The sequence below is a fragment of the Protobothrops mucrosquamatus genome, unplaced genomic scaffold, assembly GCF_001527695.2.
Source record: "Protobothrops mucrosquamatus isolate PMUCROS unplaced genomic scaffold, P.Mucros_1.0 scaffold46, whole genome shotgun sequence".
NCBI classification, from domain to species: Eukaryota; Metazoa; Chordata; class Lepidosauria; order Squamata; family Viperidae; genus Protobothrops; species Protobothrops mucrosquamatus.
This window is the reverse complement of record NW_015386428.1, coordinates 54,847-77,274: the sequence shown is the minus strand read 5'-3', so window position 1 is coordinate 77,274 and position 22,428 is coordinate 54,847. Positions and strand designations below refer to the sequence as shown.

General features: G+C 45.4%; 3 protein-coding genes and 1 pseudogene across 3 annotated transcripts; 1 reads left to right on the top strand and 3 right to left on the bottom strand.

Moving 5' to 3' along the window:
* The first annotated feature begins 614 nt into the window (after positions 1 to 614).
* Positions 615 to 1,740, top strand: LOC107283685 (uncharacterized protein C1orf109 homolog). Its single transcript, XM_015811618.1, has 4 exons — positions 615 to 880; positions 986 to 1,123; positions 1,216 to 1,328; positions 1,700 to 1,740. Exons 1-4 carry the CDS (start codon positions 615 to 617, stop codon positions 1,738 to 1,740), a joined length of 558 nt encoding a protein of 185 aa, XP_015667104.1.
* A 1,053-nt stretch (positions 1,741 to 2,793) lies between these two features.
* Positions 2,794 to 8,009, bottom strand: LOC107283724 (mothers against decapentaplegic homolog 9-like). The gene is made up of 5 exons (XM_015811662.1): positions 7,598 to 8,009; positions 5,480 to 5,740; positions 4,338 to 4,556; positions 3,642 to 3,898; positions 2,794 to 2,983 (listed from the first exon to the last, which is right to left on the bottom strand). The coding sequence occupies exons 1-5, from the start codon at positions 8,007 to 8,009 to the stop codon at positions 2,840 to 2,842; spliced, it is 1,293 nt and encodes a 430-aa protein (XP_015667148.1). The 3' UTR covers positions 2,794 to 2,839.
* Positions 8,010 to 14,269: 6,260 nt separating this feature from the next.
* LOC107283684 lies at positions 14,270 to 15,894 on the bottom strand (annotated as a pseudogene).
* Positions 15,895 to 17,720: 1,826 nt separating this feature from the next.
* Positions 17,721 to 22,312, bottom strand: TMEM234 (transmembrane protein 234). Its single transcript, XM_015811660.1, has 5 exons — positions 22,216 to 22,312; positions 20,782 to 20,933; positions 20,083 to 20,149; positions 19,346 to 19,438; positions 17,721 to 18,806 (listed from the first exon to the last, which is right to left on the bottom strand). The coding sequence occupies exons 1-5, from the start codon at positions 22,226 to 22,228 to the stop codon at positions 18,730 to 18,732; spliced, it is 402 nt and encodes a 133-aa protein (XP_015667146.1). The 5' UTR covers positions 22,229 to 22,312; the 3' UTR covers positions 17,721 to 18,729.
* Positions 22,313 to 22,428: the final 116 nt, after the last annotated feature.

The following is a 22,428-nucleotide window of genomic DNA, read 5'->3' as shown; positions in this document are numbered from 1 at the left end:
TCTTGACACACTTGCATACTGGGCCCTATCCAATGAAATGCAATTCACTGCAGAGAAAACTATGGTTTTAGAGTTAGGCAACACAAATCAAAATTGCGGGCGTACAACAGCTGGTGCGTAGCTTAACAGCAGTAATTGTGAAAAGGATCCAGGAGTTATAACCATCAGTGTGCTGCAGCTACCAAAAAAAGCCAATGCGGCGCACATGTGAAGTTAGGGTTGCCAGGTCTGCTTCCAAAAAATAGCGGACAAGCGGGGGGGGGGGTTAAGTAGTAAAAAAAGTAGACTGTACAGCTTTAGATTACGTATCCTTTCATCATAAAGCTTTTGAATAAAAAAAATGTCCACTATTTTGTGAAAAAAAATAGTGAACATAATGTGAAAAAAGTGGACTGTCCACTCAAATAGTGGACACCTGGCAACCCTATGTGAAGTGCGCTACAGCTTTCTACTGCGTTGTTAGACCACTTTTGCAATTCTGCATCCAGTTTTGGGCTCGACCGGAAGCGGCGCGCGGAAAGAAGCGCTTCCGCCCGCAGCCTAGCGACGCGCGGCAAGGCGCCCGCCAATCGCAGCGGCGAGGGGAGGGGCGAGGAGGGGAGCTGCCGAACAAGATGGCGGCGGCGGCGGAGCTGCGGGACGGTCTCCGCTCGGGCGCGCGCGTCCTCCACGAGCAGCACCGGGGCTGGCTGGAGGCGCTGGCCGCCTGCCTGCCGCTGCTGCGGGCCCTGGGCAGCCTGGCCCGGCAGGCGGAGGCCACGCAGAGGGCGCCCCTGGCGGAGACGCCGCTGCGGGCCTTCGCGCGCCTGCCGGAGCGGCTGCGGCTGAAGCAGCGGGCGGCCATGGAGGCGCTGCTGGCGGAGCTGCGCCGGGAGAAGCTGTAAGGGCCGCGACGCCCCCCGACCTCTCCCTGCTGGGCCGCCGGGCAGGGCCGAGACGAGCCGCCGCCGCCTCCTCCCCCTCCTCTCTCGCCTTCTCTCCGCAGGCCGGCGCTGCGGGAGGCTCGGGATGCGGTGGGCGCGCGCGTGGCGCCGCTGCTGGCGCTCGGGGGGCCCCGCCCGGACCCCGCCTTGGCCGGGCTGCTGGCCGGGCTGCTGGACGCCGAGGCGCTCTTCCACGCCGTGTATCCTTGGCCTGGGCGCGCCCGGGAGACGAGACGGGGCGGGGGAGGCTGCGGGAGGCTGCCCGGGAGCGCTCCTTAACCGGCCTGGCCAGCTACCTGGAGGCGCGGCTGCTGCTGCTCTCGCTCAGCTACCGGGACCTGGCGGCGGTGCAGGCGGCCCCCCTCGCCTGGGAGCGGATCATGCAGCGAGGAGGCCGCGTGGAAGGTAACCGCCGGGAGGAGGCCTTCTCGCTTCGGGCCCCCGCGCGCCCTCGGACCGGCCTTTCCTGGCTGCTGTTGGGGACCCCGGCGAGGGTTGTGCGCTGTCCCCACCCGGGCTGGCTGCTCCTGAAGGGCCCTCGGGCGTTGGGCCGGCAGCACCCTGGCCTTGGCTGGAAAAGTCCGGGCTGCCCGGCAGAAGGGCTTGGTGACCCACGGAGGTCCTGGCTCACCTCGGACGTAGCCTGGGACCTGCCCACCGTGGCTCTGGGGAGAAGGAAGGAATCTTCTGCCTGGAGCTCCTGAAGGGGACGCAAGATGGGAAATGAAGGAACTGTGCAGACGCTTCACCAAAACCGTTTTTCTTCTCTTGCCCAGAGACGTTGCAGAAAGCCGCCTTCTTCCTGGAGGACACCTGAGAGCATAAAGCCAGGCTTCTCCAGGAAGAGCCCAGCTAGCCCTGCTGTCTGAAGGCCCCTGGACGGGGAGTCTGCCCTAGGGGGTGAGCCCCACTTGCAGGATTGTGCGGGACTGTTGCAGTTCAGACTTAACTTCCAACCTGGAGCACAGTTCTTAATGGCACCTCAGTGTAAATAAAAGTGATTTCCTCCCCTTAAGGTTGTCCACTTCCTCCCTTGCAAGCAGCTGACTGGAATGCTGAAGAAGGAGCTTTACGCACTACAATTCCCCACTTTTCAAGACGTTCGTCGGAACCCAAAAATGGGAGCTGACACCTTGAGTTAAATTAACCGAACCCTTCACTTTGAAGAGCTCAGCTTACATGGTGGCCTGGGTGCCTCCTTGTAGTCACCGCTGGAGCAGGTACAGGAGGAATCTTTGGACTCCTTGTACTTGAGCTAAGATCCAGGCCATCCCCAGCCGGGCAACCACTTTGTGGGAGGTAATCTGCTGGTTGCATTAACAAAAGAGAAAAAGTTTAGTCCTTCTGGATCCCAAGACTCCAGATGGGATTGCCAGTAGCATAGATGTTCCTTCTCACAGTTTTTCGTGTTCCAGCCAGTTCCTGTGGGCTCCAGCATCCATCACAGTGGAGTCTTAATATGCACAAGTTCCTTCGGCATCTGGCAGAACTAACGTTGAAAGAGTAGCTACCTACTAAGCACCTGATGTCCCTAGAGGACAGTGAAGTTCTACGACAATACGCTGACATCTCTGGAAGTGGAGGGTACTAAGGCTGGTCCCCACACAAGTCAAGCACCCACACCACCGACTACCATCTTAAGTAGTAAAACAGCATGAAAAGCACTAATAATATCAGATATACAAAGAGTATATATGTATACAGAAACCACCGATTACCAACTCTGATGATGTCAACAGAGGATTGACGAAAGCTAAGTTGTATTTATTAAAAAGTGTTTTCTATCCCGGAGTTCAGTGGCTCTATTGTATTTCAATGAATATACCTGGGATTCAGGTTTTTAAGATTATTAGAGATACAGAAACATATATATATATCTGAAGCCATGTTTGTCCACCAGATGTTGGAGATGATTCTTATGAAACGGAAGAGATGGGAGCCTCCGCAGAGCCCATTTCCCTCAGCACCTTGTCCAGCCATTTCAAAGCTCCATGAAGGTGGATCTCCACCCAACACGGGGTACTGGTGATTGCCTGGCGATGGTAGCCTGCTCCCCAGCCCTACAAGAAGAGACCAACAAATGGGAAAGGATGAGACATTCTTCATTCTATTCAAGAAAACACTTTCTTGATTTTAGTTAAATACATCCATTACCTTCGCACTGTGAAGCACTGACAAGACGTACAATTGTGGATAGAGTTAGGATGCATCTAATAAAAACATATGGACTTGGAGCAAATCACATCATTCGTATTAGTTCAACAACTCAAAAGCATTCTTCAGCAAAGAACAATTAAGGAAACCGAGTCTAATATGGAGTTACATCTGCCAGACTTTCAGTTCATTAATTGGTTTTTTCATCTGGGATAGGCTTGATTGTCATTAATTCTTTTCCTACACAAATCCATACAATGCTGCTATTTGAATTAGGCCACTTTTTGAAGATGTAACGATTATGTAAGTGAAGTCTCTATTATATAGTCTCTCGTATTGAATCTTTGGTTATATTTTCAAAGTTAAACCTGAATCTAAAGAGAGTGAGTGCTGTAATCCTTTGTGGAATTTTAAGCAGATCTACCATCTTCCAGAAATCAAGTTCAGAAATGATTTTACTCAGCTACAAAATTTAGTGCATCTTATCCTTTTAAAATGTCCCTGTAACAAAGAAGCCAGTCCCAATTTTTCAGCTTTATAATACAAGACAAAGAAAGTTCTTACTTTAACGAAGCTCATCCGGATAATGCACATCTTGGTGAGCTCAGAGACGGCCTCAAAACCACAGTTAACTGACCGGGAAAGCAGTTGTGCAAAGAGCAGGTTGTTGAAGATCTTCAGGTTATATCCACTGGGGATTTTGCAGACGGTGCTCGGGTGGAAGCTACGCTCACAGTTGGCATTCGAGCTCTGGACAAAAACGCTACAGTCGCTCAAGCACTCAATAAAGACCTCTCCCCCCACATAATACAGGTGGACACCTTCAGGAGAGAAGAGGGACCAAGACTAATGTATCTTCAACACAATCGAAGCAAAAAGACTCTTGTTCTAAACCACTTCATGATATACTAAGATCAGGGTATAGTTGCTGACCATTCCAAGGTCACACTAAGAAATACAGAACTATCCAGCCCACGAAGACAGGGAGTGTTACTCAAACAATTTGTTAGCACCTAATTGGACACTTGTTGATAACCATGGGAGAAGGTGGGAACAAGGGAATGTTAACCGTAGGCTTTGGGTGCGGAAACCTCAGATCCAACTTTGCTTCTTCTGTAACCACTTGACTTTAGTAAAGTGTACTTTTGACTAACCATGGGATCTTTTTGTTCTAATTGACCAAATTGGTCACTTCTATGGAGAGCAAAATGCTCCAGTTGGCTTCCATGCATCTGACATGCAGTGATTCTCTGCAATTACCTTTTCCGATGTGGTTCCGGGTGTTTTCTATGGAAGAGTTCCTGTTAATATTAGAGAACAATCCAAGGCAGAAGTGGTCCTTGTTTGAAGGATCTGTAAAGCCATCTATTAGTATGCTTCGAGAAAAGGCCTGAAAAGTCTGTCCTACTCTTGTATTGAGTTCGTAATAGGCAACTGAGCACCACTGCTCGGGTTCCTCATAGCTCACAAGTTGGACATCTGGAAGAAGGTTTCACAGGTGTATGTAGACAGAAACGCAATAATAGCAGTGTGATTTGTTTCATATCCAAATACACTCTTCACATACACATTTAAACAGCTGGCATTGCCAGAACAGAAAAGAGATATGCAGGTAATCCTTGATTTATAACAGGGGTAGTCAACCTTGGCTCTTTTATGACTCGTGGACTTCAGCTCCCAGAATTCTGGCTCAGGAATTCTGGGAGCTGAAGTCCACGAGTCATAAAAGAGCCAAGGTTGACTACCCCTGATTTATAAGCACAATGGGGACTGAAAGTTTCATTGCTAAAATGAGTCACACTTGACTCAAGATTTATAACCTTCCCCCCCCCAGTTGTTAAGCGAATCAATGAAATTGTTGAGTGACACTCAGTTCATCAGCAAATCTGGCTTCCCTTATTGATTTTGTCAGAAGCCCCTCAGAAAGGTTGGAAATGGTGATCATGTGACCCTGGGATGCTGCAAATGGTCATAAGTGCATGGACCAGTCATAAATCTTTTTTTTTTCAGTTGTTAAATAAATAGTTGCAAGTTGAGAACTACTAGAAAGGACGATGATAAAAATGCAAGGTAAACTACTGTGTTGTGTTAATTAGTGTCATTAACTGAGTGTGTTAACTTTTAAAAAGTGAACATCATAGTAATCAAAATATTTGTCCAGAAGCTTCAGAGCTGACTGAGCTATTAAAAAAACCCCATAGAACAAACAAATAACAAACATGCCATTCTCCAACCCAAATTCTCAAGACTAACACAGCTGCTACTACTACCAGAACTGCCTGAATTTGTAGATAGCGCTGAATGTTGGTTCTTGCAGTTTAACGATGCCAAACTTTGCGTTTTCTAAAGAGAGGCTGCAATAGACTCAACCCCACTAAGTGTTTGGTACTCTCTTTGCATACCTGTGAGTTCAGAAGGCCTTTCTGGAGCAGCTGCACATCCTGGGGTGACTGGGTAGCCCATGGTGCTTGCTGACGGAGTGGGCATATTGTGAGGTGCTGGGAAAGGGGTGCAGGGAGGCTGCTCTGCATGCTGAGGATCAGGCTGAGTTGCGCTGTTGGGCATCTGTTGTTCACTCTCAAGAGACACATTTTGGAATATGTTGAGGAGGCTGAACTGTGGGTTGAATTCACTCTGTCTTGGAACCAACACTGGAGGCAACACTACAACAGAGGTTTTGAAAGTAGTTTGGAGTCGGGCATAGATATAGATTAAATATAGATTATAGATATATACATTAGATAGAAGATAGACAGATGAGCGAGAAAGAGATTACAATGCTAGATAAATAGAAATGGTAGAGATGAGAGACAGAGATTGAAAGAGACAGATAGGTAGAAATGACAGAAGATAGAAGATATACACAGATTATAAATATTGATTAGATAGATTATATAGACAGATACATATATGTGTGTGTGTGTGTGTATATATACATACATACATATAGAGAGAGAGACAGGTGGATGGATGAATGGATGGATTGATTGTTAAATAGGTGATAGAAGATTGATGACAGAGATTGTAGATGATAGAAAGGTAAAGATTATTGATAGAGAGATGAGAGAGATAACAGGTGATAGATGACAATGACATGGATGGAAGGATGGATAGATAGGCAGGCGGACAGATAGACAGACAAATAGGCAGGCATACATACGTACGTATGTACATACATATACATACATACATAATGTGGGAAAATGATGACAGGTGAAGAATTAAAGAACCTGCAGGGATTTGTCCAGGCACTCACCCTGAGTCAAGAATGACTTGATGGCTTAAAACAATAAAGGACCAAATGGTGCTGAATTATTGCTCTATCATCTAATCTAGAGTTCTCTGTTGTCTGATTTCAATGGTATCTTTCCTGCATAACATTCAGTGCGTCCTAAGTAGGGAGCAAAGGGACCTTACTATTTCAGCACCTTGGACAAGCACAAAACATGGAGAGGCACCCGCCAGGGGCACACAAGCTTTTCAGCACCTACTTTTGCTAGTTCACTATTGTCGGGAGTGTGGCATCCTAATGGGTTTAAAAAAGCACACAACTTTTTGTTTTTTATTTTCATATCTGGCAGACAGCAGACCAATTTACATGACCAAACAAGCAGGTTAAATATGATGGCAGAATTCACTTGGGCTAATTGCAGTTGAACAATTTGTTGAGCAAATTCTTGTTTGCATCATTAAAATGCACCTGCAGTTATAAAAAAAAATGCTTTGCAAAATTACCTGATTAAATGTAAAGAATCCATTGTCTAAGGGGACACTAATTTTAATATCAATATATCACTTATTATTGCTACAGTATTTTCTGCCATTTCATCTATGATACTGAAAACTCTCATAAAACGTAAACAGTTATATAAAATAAATAGCCTACAAAAGGTCACATCACAGCAACTAAAAGAGGAAAGACAATCTAACCTGGGCCTATGGGGGGGGTTATTACTATCGCCAACACAGATGTTCATTTCCTGTTCTTCTGCCCATTATGCCAGTTATTTCCATTGCCCCCACTTCCTATATAAAGTATGGAGTGAAGCTCTTTGCAGAAACAGAATAACAGGAATTGCTGTTGCAGCCTCTATGAAGAGAATTACCACCCAGACTAGCAAGGCATTCTCTCCTCCTGACCTCCCATATCCATGATGAAACCATCATAAAGTGTCCTGGAGTTCCAACAACTAGGGTACCCACCTTCCTGTTTAACACACACACACATCATTCTGTAAATACTGTACAACCGTTGCTCCCAGGAGTGAACAGCAACTCTTTGCATGCCTGTTGTCAAGATATGCTCATTCCTAGTAATAAGAGTAGCGTCTGAATCCCTCCTGTCTTTTCTTCTCTGGGTCTTGGGTGACCTAACCGTAACTAAAAGTCTGCCTCTTGAATCTTTGATTATCCTTCTTCCAATCATAGCTTCTGTGCGACTCCCTTTTTTTCCCCAGACAAAATAATTACGCAACCAAGGCAGGGTTGTCCTTTCCTAAACAGGCACCTGACCAATTCACCTGGAGCTGCCACTCTTTGGTAATGGTAAGGGTTGATGCAGACGTCCTTCTGCTTGGAACCAAAGGGGAATTCACAGCAGGCCAGGGGTTTCAATTCGTGCTGAGACTGCAGGTCAGGCCAGCGCCACACTCGGCAGTAGATGACATGCGGGTACCCTTTGCGGTGGAAGACCTGCATCCTTCCATCCAAGGAGTGGGGGATGGTCACACACTTGCTGGGCTGCCCAGGGCAGCTGAGGGCTCTCTCCAGTTCCTGCAAGGCACCCCTTTTCTTCATCAGCTTCTTCGCCAAGGAATCCACTGCCATTTCAGCCCACTTCTCTTCCTCGTCTCCTTGCTTCCAACCCAACAACCTCTTCGTAGAGGGGCCAGTAAAGGAGAACAGAGAGGTAAAACAGCTGTTGGAATGCATGAGGACCAGTAAATCTTCTTCAGCGGTCCAATTTCTTCTTCTTCAATGAAGAACTTCAGTACTGGAAGAGACGTTCCTTCAAAATCAAGCTGGGTTATGCTGGATATGTCTAATCTTAGTGTCTTCAAATAGAGAAGAGTTCTACAACAGAGGGTAGAACTTATCTTTTGAGCTTGTCACCTCAATTTTTAATCAGTATCACAAACGTTCAATTACCAAGAACTGCAAAACTATATATATGTGTGTGTGTGTGTCGATTATATAAATTACAATAAGTTATAATAACTCTGCATCTTTTCACAAAATGCATTTTTAAAAAACCTAGGAAATACTTATTAATAAAGTTGGAGGAATTATTTTTTTCCTCCTATTTCTTATCCAGGAAATGATAAATTAAGAATACCTAGCAGAATTTTCTGTAAAATAATATTTTGGCAGCAATTACCGTTCTGTGCATATGAGATTTTGTGGGGGATGCATATTATTTACCAGAATGCCAGCTTAATTCGACTGCTGTGACTAGCAGCAAAACAGGTTCAGTCCGGTTTTAATATGGCTATATTAAGTCTAATAATAATGATGAGATCTCAAAAAATTAAAACGATGGTGGCTGATGCAATGGGCTCCCCTAGCCTTGAATGCAAGTGCCGAACCGACTGCCCTGATTGTTGTTGCTCTCCTTGCAAAAGCTCTTTGGTTCTGGAAGCCCTTTAAAGTGCAAGGGAAATATCCAATGCAAAATAAAGTTTCATCTATCGCGGAAAGGGGAAATCGGCACACAAGCGCTGGAACGCACACGTGCTTCGCCTCATTTCCTCTCGGGCACGTGAGAAAAAGGACATTTTGCAAAGCTGAAGGGATTCGCGGCTCAAGCGCGCCCGGGAGACTTCCAAAACCAAAGAATCGCGGGGATCCTCACGGTTCATCCCGCAATTTAAGCGGTGCAGAATCTGGTTTGCTTTTTTGAACCAGAACTTTAAAAGGAGCGTTTGAAACTCATAGCAACTTATGGAGGAGCAACCTGGGTCGCTTTGCTCCGGCCCAACGGTGGGAAGTTTCTCCAGGGTCATCCTAAAGGAGACCCCGTTACGCGCAAGGGGTTCTTCTCCAAGAGGTTGCGCGGTTGTTGAGTGGAGACTTACTGGCTTGCGAAACGGGCGGTTGCAGCGAAGGGCCGGGTCACATCCCCGAACGTCGGGAAGCTCGGGATGAACTGATCTGGGACCTCGCCCTTCCCTGCCCGCGCGCCTCCCCTCCCCCTCTCTGCACCTCGGCCGGCCGGAGCCCCCCCCAAAGGGTGCGGGTCTTCCTCGGCCTCCTCTGAGCCCCCGACGGCTCCGTCACCACCAGACCCGGAGCAGAACCCGGGAAAAGCAGCCCGTTTCTCCTTCCAGCGAGGGTCGTTTTTGACCCCAGGGCCGGGAGGGAAGAGAAGCAATCAGCGCCGCATCCACACACCCAGCCAGAGGCTGCGCCTGGAGCACAGCGTGCCCTGCAGGCCCTGGACAGGGTTACCTGCAAACCTAGGCTTCCTTCCACATAAGCCACAGTTAAGGAAACCCTCGCTCCGTGCAGTGTGAACCCAGAGCTGCTTTAGGGCGCGCGGGGCGGCTCCTGATCTCTTTTCCCGCGATCTGCCGATTTGCGCTCGTTTTTGCAGGAATTGGTGCTGATTTTGTTTGAACGCGCCCGGTCACAAGTACGTGCAAAAGGTGCGCACGTGCGACAGCGTACATGCACGGACACACACACGCACACACACGCGGGTAGGGAAGGAGACTTAAGGGCGCTAGTCCTGTTTGTGCACCTCACGGAAGAGGGGGAGTTCCATGCAAAGAGGCGAAGGCAGAAGCGAGCGGGAGCTTCGTCTGGCGGGTGTGCGGGGCCTCCGGGGCGCCCTCCCCTCCCCTCGCCCCGCTCAAAGCGGCCCCTCCTCTGGTCGGCGAGGGCTCCAGGTCCGCCACGTGGACGCCCTTGGAGCGGGCGCGCGGTGCGGGCCAGCCTGGCTTGCGGTCGGCTAGCTTCCCTCGCGCTGGGCTGCCTCCTACTGGCCGGTTCCTGCGGCAGAGGTGAGGAGGGGGCGGCCTCGCAGACCCAGCGCCCGGCAGGATCGAACCTCTGCAGCTGCCCCCGCTTGGCGGGCAAGCGGGCGGCGCCTTGGAGGAGCGCGCGCCTTTTGCGCTCTCCAGTCCCAAGCGCGCCTTCTTTCCCCTGGCGCAGGGCTCCTAAGCGGGCCGCGGACGGGGCCCGCGTGGAAGACCACCCAAGCCGGGAGCCCCGTTGCCTGGCCTACCCACCAACGGGGGGGCGGCTTGGGCCGGCCTAAGGGGCTCGCCCGGGGCTAGAGAAGCGAGGCGTCGTTCAGTCTGCGCCGTTGGAGAACGCGCCCCCTGTCTCCACTCTATTCTAGGGTGCAAGGGCTACTTTGCAACTACTGGGAGGAAAAGATGCGCAGCGTTTTTTTAAAAAAATAATAATAAAATTAAAGATGGGTGCCTTTGGGTGCAAAAAAAGAAAAAGACACCACGCACAGGAGTTGGGGAGCCGCAGATGTGGGGGATGCAGAAATGCAGCACCATAAAACCCCCCCTTGATTTATCACACTTTGCTGGGAGCGTTGGCCACCCATCCATAGGGCACCGCCCCGTCCTCGTTGGCAAAAGGCGGCGGCGGAGGGCAAAAAGGATTTGGATCTTAACCCTCCACTTCAGGTAATAGGAAAGGGATACCCCATGACTTGGAACTTTCCTCCAATGGGATTTTCCCATGTATTTTACCAGGAAAGATAGATAGGGCAGCCTAGAAAAGTCAGTGCCCTCCTAACCATACCCAAGCACTCCGAGTTTGTTGGCGATGTCCATTTTGCTCTATGAGTTCATGGTGACCTAACCCTAAGTGGAATTTTCCTCCAATGGGATTTTCCCATGTAATTGACCAGGAAACATAGATAAAGCAGCCTAGAAAAGTCAGTGACCTCCTAACCATACCCAAGCACTCCAAGTTTGTTGGCGATGTCCATTTTGCTCTATGAGTTCATGGTGACCTAACCCTAATTCTAAGTGGAATTTTCCCCCAATGGGATTTTCCCATGTAATTGACCAGGAAACATAGATAGGGCAGCCTAGAAAAGTCAATGCCCTCCTAACCATACCCAAGCACTCCGAGTTTGTTGGCGATGTCCATTTTGCTCTATGAGTTCATGGGGACCTAACCCTAACCCTAAGTGGAATTTTCCTCCAGTGGGATTTTCCCATGTATTTTACCAGGATACGTAGATAGGGCAGGCTAGAACAGTCAGTGCCCTCCTAACCATACCCAAGTATTCCGAGTTTGTTGGCGATGTCCATTTTCCTCTCCGGATTCATGGTGACCTACCCCTACCCTAAGTGGAATTTCCCTCCAATGGGATTTTCCCATGTATTTTACCAGGAAACATAAACATGATGCTGTTTCAAACCTAAATCCTTCAAATCTAAACAAAATGACTCTATTAGGGAGGAGGAAAAGCAAATATTTTAACACTAAACTGTTAGGGAAAACTTTATAATGGTAAGTACAGTATGACTTTTGAATCAGTTACAGAGACAACTGAAATTATTTTAAGATGACAGTAGCTAATTCTATCAGAATAAATCAATGCAAAATTTTCCAGTCATACGTTGTTTTGTCCTAAACGTGACACATTTTTTCTGTTTTCTATAAATTCTTAAAATGGGAAATCTACACCAACCCTTGGATTCCAAAAAAAAGGAGCCCTGCAATTGTAGGCACTTGTGCCAATAAATCTGCTGAACGTTGTGTGAATGACTGTAGCAAGATTGCAATATTTACCACCTACTCCCAAGGATGAAATAGAACTACGGGTTCTGTGAAATAGAATTTTATGGGTTCATGAAATTGATAATGAACATTCTTTTCCCTTTTCAAGAAGAAGGTCATTCATTTTAACGTACAGTGGTATAAACCCATTCAAGACTAATAGAGAAGGAAATTGTACAGGCTGCTATATGGTGAGAATTAAATTCAAATTAAGAAGAGACGGAATGCAGGGGTGGGAGAATGGTATTCAAGCATCCATCGGCTTCCGTGAGACATTGCTGTCAACTCAAGGATGCACCTGGCCTGGCTGGCTGTTTCCCATAACAAAATGAACAGAAGAGATTGGTGGACATTTTGGACTGTGAATGGCCTGGAAGGAAAAGGGGGAATGATGCTTGACTTTTGCATGGAAAATCCAGAGCTTGTTTCACTTCCGTGCCAATGTGTCTTATTCAGTAAAGTTTTATACTCTTGGTAAAATAATATCCCAAGAGTTCCTTTTTCTGGATTCGCCAACTAGACAGTTGACACTAACTTAAAAAAAACCAGAATTGTTGTACAATTTCCTTAATACATGCGCAAGTTAGGTGAACTGTTTTCATTCGTTCACATATAGTCTAAATATACAACATGCTCACCCAGAGTCCTGTGCTTGATGTCATCAAAATTATTTTCCATTTTCTCATAGTTCTGTAATACTACTAATAATAATAATTGCAATATATAAAAAATGTAACTTGAACAGGAGACTGTATAAAAGTAGTGTTTCCAAGTTGGCAAATCCCCCATTCTGGTGGGCTAAATTGCCCGCATTCATTCTTAGTGCAAACATAGCTGATTGTATTGATTACACATTCACACAAGTTACTCATTTTTTGCTTTTAATTACATAACAGTAATTAAAAATAACACTGTAAACTCGGCAACAAAGTACAGGTGAAATTTGTATGGTTGCCATGATAATCCTCTTATCAACATTTTATAAAAATAGAAGGGGAATAACATTTTCTTCCTAAAGTGCATGCATGTTTTTCTATATGCAAAACAGTGAAGAGAATATCACCAAACAGTTCTGCTAAGATTATATATATTTACTATATAATATATATATATAATATACCATGCTTTAAAATCATAAAGAAATGTTTACACACAAGATTATGGAATTCAAACTCCAATAATTCTTATAGTACATATGAAAGTCCATATGATCAAGCACTGTCACCAACTAGCTGTAACAAAAAAAAAGTTGCTTCAATAATGGCTGAAACTTGACTTCTTTGGCTCAGAATGTTTACAATCTGGATCTTTATAGTAAACTCACCAAAAAAATGCTGTATCTCCCTTGATTATTATAGCTAGAGGTAGAAGTTATAATTAACATTCCAAATACATGAAACCCTACAATGTTCTCCATAATTATTATCTGTAAATAGGCTTGTTGAAATGACAATTTACTAACGGAGCCATAGTTGCAAGATTGGTGATAGCAGCAATATCCAGGTTATCTAATGGGTTTGAATTTAATGTCCTATTATAACTGAAGACTTTGTGGGGAGGTTCATCATATCTGCCACACAACAGACATTATGATCCCTTTAGCTGTTCTCAAGCAACAACTTGTGAGAAGTCTCTGTGGTGGCTTACACAGCTTCCCCCCCCCAAACAATTGTAATTATTCCAAACCATAGTAGTTACAGTACCATACCATGACACCACATATTCTCATCCCCAAATTAATCTTAACAAACAAAACAGCAGAAATTTAAAGATCCAAATTTAAAATGATTTTTCTCTTCCCAATGATCTCCCTGATGCTTTTTTTACAAAAATATATTCTGATAAATTCTCTCTTTTCACTGTGATTCCTATTCTGGTTTCTAATTTGCTGTTCCACAGCTACATCATCTCTACATTCTTGGTCTTTCCCATTCTCGCCAAGTACTTCTTAAGGATAAAAGATGCATTTCAAGATTCCCTAAGAACTTGCACATTTTTATCTGTTTTAAATAACTCAAAAGTTCCCATAGTTTCAATCACTGCCTAAAAAAAAAGAAAACCTAAGGTGAAAAAAAACCGCCAGATTAAAATAATACCTCCCTCTAAAAGTTTGAACCAGTTGCAAGTGCTCAAATCAGAACGTAGATGGGAATGTGCACCCAAAGCCAAACGACTCATAGGCATAGCAAAATATATTTGAGTTATTTGTACGAGTGTTGAAAAGGCCAGTGATTCAGTTTACAACTTCCAAGACTTGCAGAAAAGTTCACTATTATCACCATTTTTCTTCTCCTGTATCTTCCAGCTGAGGTGATTATCCCCCCTCTCCCGCTGCAGGCTTTCAACATCCCTAAAAAGATCACCAACGTGTATATTAGGAAGCAACAAACAAAGCCAACAAACGAACAAAAGCAGGAATGATAAAGACCACAACAGCAATGCTAGCGAATACTCTTCATGACTTCTTTGGCTGCTAGAATCAATGGGGTCAAACTTGACAAAGGTTTTGCAAGTTTCAAGAAAGGATGCTGTAACAGTTCTTCGGCTGACCCTCTTTTCTCTACATCCGTTTCCAGACAGCTATGTAAAAAGTCACGGAATACCGGAGACTGCTTCTCTGGGCTTTGTAGGGCCGGGGTGCCATTGGCTATTATTAAACACAATGTCCTCCAAGGGTGTCCAGTGAGATAGGGAGGTTCGCCATCAACCATTTCAATGGCCACAATGCCTAGAGACCAGATGTCCACTTTAGGGCCGTAACCCTTCTGTGTCAAAATTTCAGGAGCCATCCAACACGGCATTCCAACCATTGTGCTACGTTTGCTTTGCTCTGGAGTAATCTGAGCACAGAATCCGAAGTCAGACAGCTTAACTGAACCCTCCATTCCCAAAAGCACATTGTCACTCTTAATGTCTCTGTGAATCACCAGGTGGGCCTGTAGGAACTGCAGGGCCTGCAAACACTCTCTGCAGACAGCAGCAATCTGCGCCTCATCCATACAAATCTCTGTGACTACATCGGCAAGGGATCCGCCAGCCAGATACTCCATGACAACTAACAGTTCATCTCCAACCAGGTAACTGTCCAGAAAGTTGACTATGTTTGGGTTCTTCAGCTCTTTCATGACCAAGATCTCATTAATAATCAACTCCTTTCGGGATTGTTTCCGTAGGTTTATTTCTTTTATAGCAACCTCCTGTCCCGTCTCAACATCTTTTGCCATGAAAACAGTAGCAGAAGCCCCATGCCCTATTTTCCTGTATCAGGTATATTTTTTCTTGGGATCTCCTCTACTCACAATAGCTTGCAATTTTTCTGCTACCTCTTTATCCGACATCTTGGTTCTCTTTCCCTCTTTATTAGCCGATTGAGCACTGCCACTTGCGTCACCAGATAGCATTGGGATGGGATCGATTAGTAGTGGTTGCGTATAAACCAATTTTGTAGAAGGGGCCATTTCCTTCTTTAGGGCAGGCTCTGGCCTTTCTGCATTAAGTGCTAACATTCCTGAAAGAAACCCATCCCTATCTCTAGCAGAAAAAGTCGTTTTTTCCTCTCTGGCCGTGCTTTTGGAGTCACAGAATTTTAAACCACCTAACGCGGCTTGGGGATGCTTTTCCTGTTCTGACTTGGTGAGGTTTAAGGCCCGTAGCAGCCCTGACACCTGCTTTGGCTTTGCCCCGAATTCTCCAGCAACAGCATCAAAGCCGACAGGAGTAGTAAGCTGGAAATCTGACGGAAGAGACATGTCGGGCCTCTCTTCTTGCTTCTTCCTATCCTGTTTTCCAGTGCCAGAAAAGCAGAGGTGATTTTGTGCCTAGACTTCCTCTCTTCGGGCACAGAAGGCAGAGGATCCAAGCTGGGATCAGCAGGATCTTCGCCTCCTGAACTGGGGAGAGCACTGCTCGTGCCAACTTGTCCAACCGGTGGCTCCTCTTGCAGCCCTCCCTTAGCAGACGTAGGTAATGGCCAGGCTGCAAGCCACTTGCCCTTCCGACGTGCCAGCCAGGCCGCAGCTCCAAGGCTCAGGGGGCGGGGCCGATCTCGGTCCGGGCGTCCGGACATCTGGGCGGGGCCACCGGGCTGCAAGGCGGCATAGCGGCGCGCGGTCGCATCAGCGAAAAGGGAGAGATTTCTTTTTTTTTTTTTGCGCTTTACTGGTCTCTCAAAAATGCTTTCGCTTTTGCAGCCAAGGCGGTTGCACCGATTATCTGACCTGCGTTCCCTGAGCACGAAACGGCGTTTCCAAGTTTCTAGACCAGTTTATCTCCCCTCTAACAAGCTTTGCAAGATGCGCTTCCCAGGCAGCTTTCTGCCTGCGTTTTTTTTTAAATTAAGAGTATCTGGTTGGGATTGGGTTCCCTCGTAGACTCGGCATCGGTTTTTAAACAGTGGAAACGTCACTTAAATTTATTCATTGTTGCTTGGAGCTCGCGAGGTAGATTTTAGATTAGAGACCGGCGTTTTTGCACAGAGCAGCTCAAGCGTGGTTTGCAATAAACTAATGAGCTTTATTTGCATTTATTTGTGGCATTTAGTAAAAAGTACCCGAACAGACCAGCATCATCTTTACCATTAGCGGGGCACGCCACCTGTGATCTGACTAAAGGGGGTAACCTATATGTTTTCAGTGTTACTAAAAACACCCAGTAAAAACCTAGTTTTACTAACATTATGATCACGGCAGGAGTTAAGATTGGTAGGTCCACCGGTGTTACAATCACAGCGTGGGAGAGATTGGAATGTGAGAGGAGGAAAGAATAAAGAACATGAATTAAGAAAGGAATTGGTAGAAAAGTAAACGATCTGTAGGAAAGGAGTTACTTGCGGTGATTTGATCGTAGAAAGAGAATGAATGAAATAACAAAAAAAAAATTCACACACACACACAAAGTGAACGGGTGGAGAAAAAGTGAAGACAGGTCTCAATCTAGGCCAGGGGTAGGCAACCTCGGCTCTTTTAGGACTCATGGACTTCAACTCCCAGAATTCCCGAGTACAGAGCTTCTCGTAGTCGCTTCCCGGAGGGTCCCCCCCCCCCCGCCTTGGGAGAAAGAAGACACGCGTGGAGAATAGTCGCCCCGTCGAAGGGAAGAAGCGCCGAAGCGATAGCTTTCTGCAAGGAGGCCCGAGAAAAATGGAGCGATCGCGCCCTCTAGTGGCTATGGCGCGTGCTGGGGGAAACGAGTGAGTGTCGACCTTCTATTTCAGGGATGGGGAACCTTTTAGAGACCGAGTGCCCAAACTGCACCCCAAAACCCACTTATGTATCGTCGGGTGCCGGCTGGGCGTGGCCCATTGCCTGGGCGTGGCTACGGTGGTAACGGCAGACTGGGTGGGACTAAAAAGTTCAATCAATCAATTTCAACTTTGCGAGGTTTTTTTTTTTTGCGGGAGTTGAAATTGATTGATTGAACCTTTTTTTTTTTTTGCACATGGCAGCAGAAACCTAAAGCGAAAAGGTTTTATAAAACCCAGCTGTAGGACTGGGCAGACGGTGTGCGTGCCCATAGATTCGCCACCACAGTTCTATTTAGTATCAAGCTAGACAGCCTAGCACTGATAAGGTTACCCAGTTTGGTAATGAAACGTAAGCAGGAAAACCAGCACGCGTACAAACCATCAAGGACCCCACAGTTCAACCCTGAGCTACAAATACTCTCTTCTCTCAAAGGTGGATATGCCCAACCTATCAGCTTGTTTCAATACACATTTTGACCTAATGCAATCATTGAAGGCTCCTTTGTAGCAGTTTCCTCGTTTTGTGTAAATTCCCGCTCAGCTGATTGAGCCTTCTGTGCAAAGATTTTTTTTCCCCCAGAAAGCTGCAGAGATTGTGGAAGAGGAAGTTATACCAAAGAGTAAGGAACTGCCATCCAAGAAGGTAATTGTATTAAAACTACTTTAATCAAAGCGCTGGAGAGAAGTTTAAGTTACAAGTTTAAAAGAGGCAAACTCGTGGCGATGTTAACAGATTTTAGATCTTAGAGGGATAAAGAGCTTCTTATGCAAGTAAAACTGACATTGTTTTTTTAACAATCCTGTGATCGCTTGCATCAAGGTGAAGTTGGGGCAAGTGAATGGAGCTGTGTTTACTGTCTGGATGCCTTTCCTGACGCCTACAGGGAACTCTTTGTGCCCAGAGAAATATCTGCCCCTACCTAGGATCCTGATTGTGAGGCAAGAGCTCCACCTCTAGGCCACCATGCCACTCATGCAAGCAAATTGACATTATTCATAGATAAAATGAACCTGTGTTTTTCAATCTTGGTAACTTGAAAGTGTGTGGATTTTAACTTCCGGAATGCCCTGGGAAGCTAGGGAATTTTGAGAGTTGAAGTCCATATATCATCGAGTTGCTAAGATTGAGAAACACTGGACTAGAGGACTAGGAACTCTGTAATGAAGGAATCACAAGGGATTCTGAAGCCTAACTTAGACTTCCGAAACTGTATTTCTGGGTATCAATCTGGTGTGAGCCATGTAACCAGTACTTTATGCTCGTTGTAGACTTTTGTGCCAAAACATGCTCCTTCGTCCTTCACAACACAGACCCTATTTGAATAGTAGCAATTGATCGTGCTCTTAAGTCAGATCTGTCTGGGCATCTATCGCTTTTGAGATCTTTCTGCATTCACTTAAAAGGCTCCTGATCCTGCTGCTTCTCAGGGTCTCCAAAGTTTCTGGCTAACAGGAAGATCAAAACAAGATCTAGGAACCCAGAGCTCTTTGAAATCCAAGTGCATGAAGGAGCTATTGCTAGGATATGAAGAACCATGCTCTTTCTAGCATGGAGCCATGGGTTTGTTTACCCCATGCTGCAACTCTTGAGAGTGGCATCAGCAGTTGCGCAGATAAGAATGGCCTTCCACAGAATTTCCCCTCTTCTTTGGAGACCTCTCACGGATTTTTGTGCCCAGACGCAACTACGCAGATGGCGATGCCCAAGACTGTCAAGAGCATTCCCAGGGCAGCCCCTGCAGAAGAGAAAAAGCAGGAAATCAACCAAAGCTACAGACTTTGTTCTTGGGAGAGAGGAACATGGAGTAGTATATGGCAGTGATGGCAAACCTTTTAGAGACCGAGTGCCCAAACTGCAACCCAAAACCCACTTATGCATCATCGGGTGCTGGGTGGGTGTGGCCCATTGGGTGGGTGTGGTCAATTGAGTGTGGCCCATTGGGTGGGCGTGGCTGCGGTGGTAACAGCAGACTGGGTGGGACTAAAAAGTTCAATCAATCAATTCCAACTTTGCAAGATCTTTTTTCCCCCGCGAGAAGTTGAAATTGACTGATTGATTGAACCTTTTTTTTTTTTGCACATGGTGGCAGAGGCCTAAAGCGAAAAGGTTTTTATAAAACCCAGCTGAAGGCCTAGGACTGGGGCGACGGCACGCGTGCCCACAGAGAGGGCTCTGAGTGCCGCCTCTGGCACCCGTGCCATAGGTTCGCCACCACTGGTATATGGCAATAAGGAGGACAGAATTTGCATTTGCATCAAGGCATTCGATACCTACTTGTGCCACCTATGTTTTCTCCAAGAATTTTCCCTGTTGCCACTGTGAAGACCAGGGCCAAAGAATTGCAAAGGGGCACAGCCAGGGTTAAGTCTGAAATAGAAAGTGGAGCATTTCATGTAGGATCATTTGATCCAAACAAACAATAACCACGGAGGAGATAATAACCCTAGTGAAATGGAAACTCCACCTGAAGGTTATGTTTGGCTGGTTCATGGCTGGGGAAGAATTCTGATAGGAAATCTTCCTCCCTAAAAGCACATTAGCTAGATCTCCACATCCGGGGATTTTCAAATAGGACAAGATTGACAAGATTACAGTTACCTCCAGTGCTTGATTCTGCAGCAACTGTCTAGCAAGCTTCATTTATCTGGGCACTTGGGAAAAACCTCTCCCTTAACTGGCCTCTTCCAAACCATGTTGGTCGGAATTCAAGAACTGCAATCAACATATCTTGAGGGCACCAAAGGTGTCCACAGTGGGACTCAAAGAAGTCTAGATCGTATCTGATCATGTGATTAAAAGCCTTCTCCTTTGAATTCTCAGTGTTCTTTTTTTTTATAATGAAGATAATCCTGCTCTGAAATCTATTAAGAACTGAGTTACGGTAATACAGTCACAAAAATTAGATTTTTAAAAATTCTGCAGTAGGTGTCTGAGTAATTCCCCACAATGATCAGAGTTTCCACTTTAAATCACCTCCCCAAATCTTATAATGTCAGTAATTAAGGACCAACCTGTGGATGCTAAGGCAAGATAGTAGATGAAGGAGCCACACTGGTTTACTATAAATGGCAACATGTACTGTAAGGGGGGGAAAAAATAGTTGGATGGTGAGAGCTTCAGTATTACGTAATTTAAGCCAATTTCTGATCACCAGGGCCAATGCAATCTCTATAGTGTTCCAGTTATTGTAATGCATCATATATTCTTTTTTTAAAAAAATATGTTCCTGGGTTGAAACTATTTTAAAAGATCATTGCTAACCAATAGCTTTTGAACAGTGTTCTATCTTAGAAGAAAATGGACATTACTTTCCCCAAATATTCTTATTTACAGAGAAGAGAAAAAGAAATAGAGACAAGGAATTACCTCTCCATTCGGAAAGCTACTATATACTGAATCAGAATGCTAAGATTTATCTGGCATTTAGAAGCAGTTAATCAAAACCTGATTATTAGAATAGTATCAAGTAAAAATATAATAACAATAACAATGATGATGTTGGAAGGGACCTTGGAGGTCCTCTAGTCCAACCCCCTGCTAGTATTTAATACTACTATCTTATTACAGTGTAACATAAGATTTAGAAAAAAAATCAACTCAATTTTAGACTAATTTCCCTTGTGCATGTGAACAGGCTGGTGCAGTCCAGATATCTTCCATAGTAGATTAGAAAAAGCAATGTGAAGAGTGCTGTGTAAAATGGCAAATACCTTGTAATTCAGGCAAAGGAACTTTATTTCTGCCAGCATCTGCTGAGGTCTGCTTTCTCTCTTTACCTGCTCCAGACCCTCAGTTCCTCTTTTCAAAAACGGATTGGTTGTTCCCCAAAGAATTGCTACCAACATCAAAGCTGCAACATCACCTGCAAGAAGATGACACCCCGTGACAAATTATTTAATGAAGTACTCACAGCAGCCGTTATTCATCCATTGCAACAGTATTCCTTGGTAAGAAAGACGGTAGCTAATACTATGAATAACCGTCTTTCCCTTCTCTTTCAATAGAAACATATTGATGCTTTATAGATTTTAACCTAAATTAATTAAATTGCATCTTAGCATTAAGTCCTATTGCAGGCAGTCCTCAACTGACGGCCAGTTGTTTAGCGACTGTTCAAAGTTACAACAAGCCTTCCTTGAGACTTCGACTGCTTTGTTCGCTTAATGACTGCTTAAAAAGATTGTAAAAGCATATTGGTCATGTGACTGGCCCATTTTACAATCATCACGACTGCAGAGAGCAGGCAGGCTCCATTAAGGTTGTCTGTCAAGGGCTAGCTGTAAATTAGTGAGCTTTATTTATCTAAGGTGACCAATCGTCCTCCTTTAGGGAGGACAGTCCTTCTTTTGTACTCATTTAAATAATAATTAATAGGCATGTAAGCATAATTACAATATAAAATGTTATTGTTGCAAATGTTTTTTCGTTGTGCATTTATCATATTATAGTGTATTCTGTATTGTTGCAATGAATAAAAATTAGGGTTGCCTGGTGTCCACTATTTGAGTGGACAGTCCGCTTTTTTCACATTATGTTCACTATTTTTTTTCACAAAATAGTGCACATTTTTTTTATTCAAAAGCTTTATGATGAAATGGTACGTAATCTAAAGCTGTACAGTCTACTTTTTTTACTACTTAACACCCCCCCCCCCGCTTGTCCGCTATTTTTTGGAAGCAGACCTGGCAACCCTAAATAAAATGTTTTATTTACGGTATTTTTTTTCTTCAATTTATTTGTGTCCTCTTTCTCATTGTAAAAAAGTTGGTCACCTTATTTATACCTAAAATCAAGGAGAGCAACTGGTACAAAAACGGACGTTTTGAATGAGGGATCTAGGGCTGCACTTTTAAATTTTGCAGACAGGCAAACACACCCCACAAAGATGAATGAAAAACGATTCGCAGCACTTAAATCTTTCCTTTGGGTGAGAGGGAGAGGCAATGGCAGGAAGCTGACTCGCTTCGGCCTAGCGGCCTCCTCAGGCGCTGGAATGACAGCTCCCATCATCCCCCGCTAGCAGGACCTTTACTATTAGAATTGCGAGGAGCAATTATAAGACTCCCCCTTTTTAAAAGGCATTTTTTCCTTTTATCCCTCTCCTCCCCCCCGAATTTCTGAGGCACCGGAAGTAGGTCCCTCACCCAGCGACGCCATGGCGACCGGAGCATCATAGAGTCCCGCAAGGCATTTCTGAATGGAAAGCAGCCGACGGCAAGGTGTTGCTCTAGGCCAGGGGTAGGCAAGCTTGGCTCTTTTAGGACTCGTGGACTTCAACTCCCAGAATTCCTGAGCCAGCATGGGGGAACTACGGCCCCCTCATGACTCGTGGACTTCAACTCCCAGAATTCCTGAGC

Coding starts and splice junctions, on each gene's coding strand:
- LOC107283724 (XM_015811662.1), bottom strand. CDS start 8,009: ATGCATTCCAACAGCTGTTTTACCTCTCTGTTCTCCTTTACTGGCCCC. Junction 5,741..7,597: donor CCAAAGAGTGGCAGCTCCAG/GTGAATTGGTCA, acceptor CCTCTGTTGTAG/TGTTGCCTCCAGTGTTGGTT. Junction 4,557..5,479: donor AAGGCCTTCTGAACTCACAG/GTATGCAAAGAG, acceptor ACCTTCTTCCAG/ATGTCCAACTTGTGAGCTAT.
- TMEM234 (XM_015811660.1), bottom strand. Junction 20,150..20,781: donor TCCTTTGCCTGAATTACAAG/GTATTTGCCATT, acceptor CCCCCCTTACAG/TACATGTTGCCATTTATAGT. Junction 19,439..20,082: donor TCTTGCCTTAGCATCCACAG/GTTGGTCCTTAA, acceptor TTTCTATTTCAG/ACTTAACCCTGGCTGTGCCC.
- LOC107283685 (XM_015811618.1), top strand. CDS start 615: ATGGCGGCGGCGGCGGAGCTGCGGGACGGTCTCCGCTCGGGCGCGCGC. Junction 881..985: donor GAGCTGCGCCGGGAGAAGCT/GTAAGGGCCGCG, acceptor TTCTCTCCGCAG/GCCGGCGCTGCGGGAGGCTC. Junction 1,329..1,699: donor GCGAGGAGGCCGCGTGGAAG/GTAACCGCCGGG, acceptor TCTCTTGCCCAG/AGACGTTGCAGAAAGCCGCC.